General features: G+C 34.8%; 1 protein-coding gene across 4 annotated transcripts in view; it reads left to right on the top strand.

Moving 5' to 3' along the window:
- The first annotated feature begins 255 nt into the window (after positions 1 to 255).
- Positions 256 to 8,419, top strand: part of LOC115243476 (cationic amino acid transporter 2) — a 10,891-nt gene continuing 2,727 nt past the window's right edge. For 2 of the 4 annotated variants that reach the window (XM_029820529.1, XM_029820527.1), the window contains exons 1-5: positions 3,272 to 3,394; positions 3,779 to 4,022; positions 5,141 to 5,425; positions 5,617 to 5,721; positions 6,070 to 6,448. In XM_029820529.1, coding sequence (XP_029676389.1) covers positions 3,365 to 3,394; positions 3,779 to 4,022; positions 5,141 to 5,425; positions 5,617 to 5,721; positions 6,070 to 6,448 — 1,043 coding nt within the window. In that variant the 5' untranslated portion in view covers positions 3,272 to 3,364. Of the gene's footprint in view, positions 411 to 490; positions 611 to 988; positions 1,168 to 1,328; positions 2,298 to 3,271; positions 3,395 to 3,778; positions 4,023 to 5,140; positions 5,426 to 5,616; positions 5,722 to 6,069; positions 6,449 to 8,419 lie in introns of those variants that run through there. The other 2 variants (XM_029820530.1, XM_029820528.1) reach the window with 2 other exon arrangements.

Below are 8,419 nucleotides of genomic sequence, written 5' to 3'. Positions count from 1 at the left end.
TATATATAAGTATTTTTTAATAATTATTAAAATATTACACGAAATGAAAGCGAATATCTTTAAATTGCATGTTCCCAGTAAAAATCCTGAAGCTCATAGGTCTCTTTGGGCGCGTTCCACTTAACGACCGCAATGCTCGCGAGCATCATCTGTCTTTGTTTAACTTTCGGTGAACAACAAAGATAAAATGATACCGTGAGCGTTGCGATCGTTAAGTGGACCGCACCCTTTATGCTCCTCTGCGATGATACGTCACTGATTCGAAGATCTGTCAGCTGTGTTCAAAGTTGGCGGATCGTGGCTCACTCGTTGTCCCGCAGTACATAAATCGCGCTATCTCTCGATCTCCGAAATGCCGAATTTCATGAAATGGCATTTCGCGCTACTCGTTATCTCGTGCGTGTCGTTCGGTAAGTGATAAAATCTCGATCACTCCATTTTCTCTCCCTTTTCACCCTCTTTATTATTCTCTATGATATTTTTATCACAGGCCACGCCCTGGAATGTTACGTTTGCACGGATCAGGAGGGTAATCGGGATAAGTGTCTCAATACTATTAAAACTTGTGAACAGGGACAGGATTCCTGCCTTGCGGAGATCAAATGGGGCAGTAAGTCCATTTTTTATTCTTTACACGCGCAGTCTTCTTTTGAGGTTATGTGCGGTGTCGTTCAAACAATGTTCTTTATCTGTGTTTTTTAATTTAAAGCAATTACTATTGATTACTTTTGACAAATATTGTTCAATCATCTTTTAATGAAGTCGATAAATAAGTATTTAATTAATAGAAGTGTTGATATTGATATCTTAAATAACAATGTGAAGAACAACAATAGCAATATGAGTATTTAAGTTTTCAATCAAAAGAATAGCCAAGTTAAAAAATTATCTTTGAGTATAATATGTGATACAACATGTATGATATTGAATTTTTTCTAATAATATTGATATATATAATAATGTAATATCACAAGTTTGATGGTTATAGGTCCACCGTATTGGACTCAGGGTGCCAAAAAACAGTTTTATGTATCTAAAAGATGCGCCACTAAAAAGGAATGCGAGAGATTGCAGCGAAGCACCATGCCCGATTGTATCCACCTCTGGTATCAGGATTGGCAGTGTTCTTCTTGCTGTCAAGGTGACAGATGTAACTATTATGTTATTGTAAGTATAGTTCTTCTGTGATTATAGTGATTTGAAACAATATAGAATATAATTACATATGCTTCATATTTATTTTAGTCTGGTGGAAACAAAACAAAGCTACATTATGGAATATTTGCTATAACAACTCTGATTTCGATGTTGGGTGTATCAAGGTTTTAATGACAATGCTCCTGCAGAAATGATTAGGGTTGACGTTTTAGTCAGCTGACAAACAATTAATCTCAGCACTGCAGACTGAATATATAATATCTTTTTTTTACAACGATAATTAATGAATATTACATACAAGATTACAAGATAGTATTATATTTTTCTAATATGTTCGAATGCATTATGTTTCAAAAATATGGTTTTTTTATAATGTACAGCCTTGTCTCAGAATATTGTATTTTGTAATAATAGTTTTATAAGTATTTAGATTCATGTAAGTCACTCACGCAAACGTAAAGGCTTTATAGTGGTTAATTATTCCACAAATGTTTATCAAGTTTAAATCACTATGTGTTCTTAACCGTATTATAAAACATAATCCGTCCACTTGGAACAATATGTTCCATTTGTTATATAATATATACTAGGTATATCTATATATATATGTAAAAAAATGCATACATTTTTTAACAAATATTTGTTATATATACATAATACAGGATCCGTCCATTTTTCAATAAAATTATATTTATAACTAACAACTAAGTATTTAATCTTCTAGAAATAAAAATTTAGAAATAACTGAATATACTGATATTGAAATTGTATTCACTATTACTAATTCGGGTAATCATTTGTTTTTACAATCTAGCGAAACTCATAAGCGAGATATATACACGAATTGGGGAGACTGATTGTGAGTCCATAGACATAGTATATTATACATCTATGACTGAACCAAAGGAACGCATATCAACGTGTCTTCTTTATGATCGATCGTATCATGTAGGGGATAATCGGTATCTGGAAAGATAAGCAAAATAAAGAGAGTAGTTATTACAATCGTCAAAACAATTTCAAGATCGTCACGTCACATATATTCTCAGTATAATTGAGAATGATGTTCAGGTGCGATTGCAGTAATTGCAGCGAAGCGGTTTCGCGTACAGTTGAGAGAGTCACATTGATCCGATCAAGTAAGTACACATTACCGCGTTATCTCATATTAAGCTTATTTAGACGATCTATCATTTAGAATAGAATTTGCTGTTGTAACTTTATGATACAAAAAATACATATTTGAAGAAGTAGTATAGAAAAAAAAGTATATATATATATTGTAATGTACATATATATACATTACAATATACGGCCTATAAAATAAAAAATTAATTTATGTCTTCTATTTTACCGTGAATTGTAGATCGCCTAAAATGAGTTTAAGAAAAAAGACTTTTGTGTGACAAAAAGGTTTTTCTATATTATATAAACTTTTTAAAATCAAAAGACTTGTATTATTATGCGTGCAACAATACAAACTTTATATGCGCGTAAAGATACATAAAAAAAATGAATGTATTAGTAAATTCAGGATAAAGTATGTCTAGCGCATGTTAACTGCATGACAGATATATATCTGTCCTTATCTTTGCGTTAATGCTTATTCACAATAATCTGATATTTATATAACGCATCGCACTCACGACTTAATACAAATTCTTTTAAGATAGTAGTTATCATTTTCAATGTCAGACAATGAAAAAATAATGAGAAACATTTGTCGATAAAATTTCGTTCTCGATATCAGATTTTCTTTAATTTTACATCTAACAATTAAGCGACCAAATTTTTAACAGATCGAAATGCTTAAAAATCCAATATTATCTAAACGAAATCTAATATTGATGTAATATTACTGATATGTAATATTAATCATTCAGATGTATCCAATCGAGATTAGGGAGCGTTTAATTCGATTTTTGGAAATATTTAAGTAAAGTGAAGAAAGAGATGTTCGTGTATATTCGCGTTGATGTTTATTCACAACAAATATAGGCAGTTGCTTTACTTGTAGATATGTGCTACCGTTCTATACTGTAGCGAGACAATTCGACCAATTGAGCAGGCGCCGACGTGCGGCACGTCGCCACGTGATATATATATATAGGTTCTTTAATTAAGCATCTTTAGTCGCGCGCGAACTGTTCGACGGATAGTTTCAGAATTCGTTTTGTGAACGTTCTCACATTTTCCTTGCAGAAAAATGGATTGTGCTTTAACAAAATTCTTCATGGTAAGTCGTCAATTACGCAATTACCGCAAATTATCACGCCTATTACAAATTGCATTCACAGAAATATCGACTCTCGAAGCGAGAAAGAGAGAGAACGTATCTCTCTAGAATAATATAAATAAATTATAAGAATATAAGGAGGATTTTTCTACTTATTAACTGTCACATCTTCGTGGATTTTCGTGGAAGTAACTTTTATGTTTTATTAAATAAGCGCAGTTATTTTTACAAGACGATTATTTTTAAATGCGGCTATATATATTATTACAATGAGAGTGAATAATGTCAATTTTAATATTTTCTTTAATTTCATCGAAAATATTATAAAATTCCTGTTTAAATGTCTGTTTAAATTACTAATTGCACACGTACATTCTTTTTCAGTTGTACAACATGAAGTGGAAACTCCGTGATGTGTATAAGGTGTTTAGCCGTAAAAAGGTGGTGGACATTACTCAAGACTCTAAACTGGCAAGAGTTTTGTCGACTCTCGATCTCACAGCCTTAGGAATTGGCTCTACTCTGGGAGTAGGTGTGTATGTCCTGGCAGGAACTGTCGCAAGATCCACCGCTGGTCCTGCCGTGGTCATTTCATTCGCCATCGCCGCGATAGCATCGATGTTCGCAGGTAGGCACTTTTATATCGTCTCGATACGGTGATAAGGAGTCTATTCGACTAACTTTATCGATTTTTTCCCCTTCTATTACAAATCATCCAATTATTTCAGTATAATATTTCTTCGTTTATTTCTTAGGCAATTTGATAAGGGAAAGTATATCTCGCAGAAAAGAGGTATACGAGATTAAATAATGAACGTATCCATTCCGGTCTTATGTTCACGCCCGTTTCTGTATAAGCAAATCTCAGTTCTGGCGCTTAAATGATGCAATCTTTGCAGAAAATGATACCAGAAAAGTAGCCTAGCATTTCGCTTTGCACAACAGAGATAAATTTATTAACACATCTAGTTTAAGGGTTCTTGGAAAAAGAGATATCCCCCCCCCCCATTTGACGAAATAATTGATAATCTCAAGATAAGCTTGACATTTAATCATTTCGTGTAAACGACAAATAATTATATCGTATATACATACTATTTTTATAAAAGTTTTATTATACAATTTGACATAAGTTTATTTTCAAAGAAAGTGTCCATTTAATTTTTATTAAATATATTATCAAAAAATATCAGCTTAGAGATCAAATAGAGCTTGAACTGTTTCATTAAACTAAATACAATTCGGATTATATTACATTTTTTAGTGCAAAATTAATGCATAAATTTTGTTTTACATGAAGCTTATATAAAGTTCGATTTTTTGTAAAAGTTTTTTTCTAGATGAATATATTTTTCTAGAGAAATATGATAAAATGCTGAAAAAATAGTAACATAATATTCTGATTAAGAAAAATTACTTTGAAACTAGTTGCTAATAATTACTAATACCAATTGTAATTTTATTTTCAACTATATTTTTTTACAAATACGATAAAAGAAAATTTTCTTATCGATCAAATATATTACGATTAAATTATAGTTAACATTATAAATCACGTATAATAAAGATAGAGAAAGGAAATTTACTTGATTCGAAATGATGCCCGTATATTGGCTTTTAATATTGGTTCACAAAAAATTGGATTTATTTTTAAAACAAATAGAGCTGACACATGTATGTATACTTTTGCAGTGTGTTCACTATTTAACAATAAGTGTGTTGCACTCGTTTTTTTTCTCTTCCCAGGACTCTGTTATGCCGAATTCGGAGCACGAGTGCCGCGTGCCGGATCCGCGTACGTTTACAGCTATGTCACAATGGGTGAATTTATAGCATTTCTTATCGGCTGGACGTTGATTCTGGAGTACGTCATCGGTTCGGCTAGCGTGGTACGCGGTCTCAGCACGTATGTCGACGCGCTTTTCAACAATAGCATGAGGAATGCCTTCGAGTCGGCGGCGCATATCGATATCGATCATCTGTCGTCGTATCCAGACTTCTTTGCGTTCGGCATTACCCTGCTATTCTCAGGTGATAAGAAAATACTCTTAAATCTCCAATTGACCCAATTAAATGTATGTTTTATCAGCGTAATAACCCTAAGGTCCCCCCTTAATACAAATGCGTATCTCTCAACAAGTTCTATTATTAATTCGCCAGTTTGTTATGTAATTGCATAGCAATAATAAAAACGGCTGAAGCAATTTGCATTTCTTTTGTAGTTGCGCTTGCTTTTGGAGCCAAGGAATCTTCGCTGGCAAACAACTTTTTCACGCTAGTGAATCTCTCTGTCGTACTTTTCGTCATAATCGCCGGTTCTTTTAAAGGTAAGCGCTCTTTTAAATTTATCTCTTCTCTGTATATCTCTCGAAAAAAAATTACTGAGCTAATAATAATAAATAGAACACTAATTACGTATTACCTATATAGATCACTCTACACAAAGCTTAGGATATTTTTCAATAATAATTTGTAGCTTAACACGCGAACAACTACATATTATTAATTAATAATGTTAATAAAATAATAAAATGCTAATATACTCTAATACTAATATACTTATAATATATTATAAACATAAAACGGTTGAAAAAATTGTTATACATATACAAACTCATAAGTTAAGATATATATAATGATAGATAAAGATGTATAAAATTCGCAATAATTTATAGCTAATATTAGCAATTGGAAAACGGAGCCCAAATGCACCGAGACGGACTGCAAATTCGGAACCGGTGGATTCGCACCTTACGGCATATCGGGCATCATAAGTGGCGCAGCCACGTGCTTTTACGGATTCATCGGTTTCGATTGTGTGGCCACTACGGGGGAAGAGGCCAAGTATCCGCAACGATCCATCCCTATAGCGATTGTCGCATCTCTGACAATCGTCTTCCTGGCATACTTTGGCGTCTCGGTGGTACTCACCACCGTGTTACCGTACTACGAGCAAAATCCCGAAGCACCGTTCCCACATATGTTCAAAACAATAGGTTGGGATTGGGCTAAATGGCTCGTATCGGTCGGAGCGATTTGTGGATTATGCGCCAGGTAATACTGTCCTTTGTTATGCATCAAATTAAAGAGTAAATGAGAAAAATGTATCTCGCATATTGATTGTACATACACTATTCTATAGAAATGTTTTAGCTTTTTTTTCAGTAAATGCAATATTTAGATAATTAATTATATCATTTTGTTATTTTATAAAATAACTGTAATGTAAAACTGATTTTCACATCTCTCTTTAATTTGATTTAAAAAATATATAGATTCATAAATTTTATATATTAATCTCTTCTCCCTCTTTTTCTCTCTCTCTCTCTCTCTCTCTCTCTCTCCTCCCCTCCTTCACCCACACGCTACAGTCTCCTCGCGTCGGCCCGCCGTGATCCCGCGCTCATCTGGCCCGCGGATGCGCACCGGACGTGCGCAAATGACCACTACGCGCTATTTACACAATTCCGTGATCGTCGCTGGGCTTGTCGCGCGACGCGTCCACAAACGGTCGTGCATTACGTCCGCCTACGCCCGCACCTTCACGCACGATGACACCGATCACGCCGTCCGAGCGTCACGCTCACACACGCGGATCTCGAACGAAAAATCGGCCTCGGAAGCCACGCAACATTCACGGAGCGTCTGTCCGCGCGACGAAGTACTGGAAATGGCCGTGGAGATATGCGCATGCCGCGTTCTAAGCGCCACCGTCGATCGGACCTGCAGCTGCACGCGCATGAATGCTCCTTTTTTTTAGTGATTTTTGGAACGCGGCCGATAACATAATATGGGAAGTCGTTTGGAACTAGCGTTTGTAACAAAGATTGAAATTACACGTTCATATGCTATTTTCTTATGTGCATTTGCACATAATAGAATGGTATGAAAAAGACAAGAGCGATACAAAGGATAAATAGCGATGCATCGCGATGACGTATTATTTCAGAATTCTTCAGGACGCATTCTCATGAAACAACCGATGCGTTGCACCATCGCACGCATCATGCATAAATAAATGTGTACCGTTTGTACACACATACACAACACATGCACACATAAATATATGTGTAGGTATACTTTTGTCTACTTTTGTAGATGCGATTCGCTACGGTGTGCGATTAAACATACGGAGAGAAGATAGTTTGACAATTGATAGTCTTGACAGATCTGACGTTCGAGACGCTGCGCGATCTTTTGTTCATTTCATTGTCGGTCGACAAGTAGACCGAGTTTAACAATGAGACATTTTTGAGGCGAGGCTCTCATGGACATTACTTGTAAGAGGTGAGCAGCAGGATGTTACGTATTGTCACACACGAAAGTTAAAAGCCGACGCAACCGCGATTTATTTTGACCCCCTCTTCGACGATTGACGACACGTATCATAGATGTTTCGATAAACTCATCCTTTTCGGGGTCGCCCTATGTGTGCCTTTCTACTACGGACATCACGATCTGCGATCGAGGAGTTTCTCTAAAAATGGATCGCGAATTAATCGTAACTCTGGTCTGGCAAAAATCGATGCCATAGAAACTTTGATATAAAAATGTGAATAACATTCGAAAAAATGTCATACAAAGTTGAACCAATATATATATATATTACTTCATTGAAAAATGTACATATTGTATATTAAAATTAGATATAATGAAGACTATGGGAGCTAATAATATGGATGTTAATAAACGAGATTATAAACTATATAATAAAACATAAAAGGAGTGTAAATATGTATACTCATTAAATAGGATATATAAATAATCAATATAATTTATTTTCCAGTAAAAAACGCATCCTTCAAATGGAGCGTGTTTTCAAAGCTGTACCGGCGGATTTAAGAGTAAAAATGGAGGCCCTTGTGCACGATTTGACTTTGGCACTTGAGGAAAGCAGCAGCAGCGCGAATCTCAGACGCAGATGGGGCATTAGGAGAAGGGCACGTTCTACGGGGAATATTCGTAAGTGTAAGGGAATAAAATTAAACACAATCTTAAAAATTCAGTTTTTACCTAACAAATCAA

This window comes from Formica exsecta, unplaced genomic scaffold, assembly GCF_003651465.1.
Source record: "Formica exsecta isolate Colony F162 unplaced genomic scaffold, ASM365146v1 scaffold72, whole genome shotgun sequence".
NCBI classification, from domain to species: Eukaryota; Metazoa; Arthropoda; class Insecta; order Hymenoptera; family Formicidae; genus Formica; species Formica exsecta.
The sequence above is the reverse complement of the archived record's forward strand: the minus strand, read 5'-3'. Positions and strand labels throughout refer to the sequence as shown.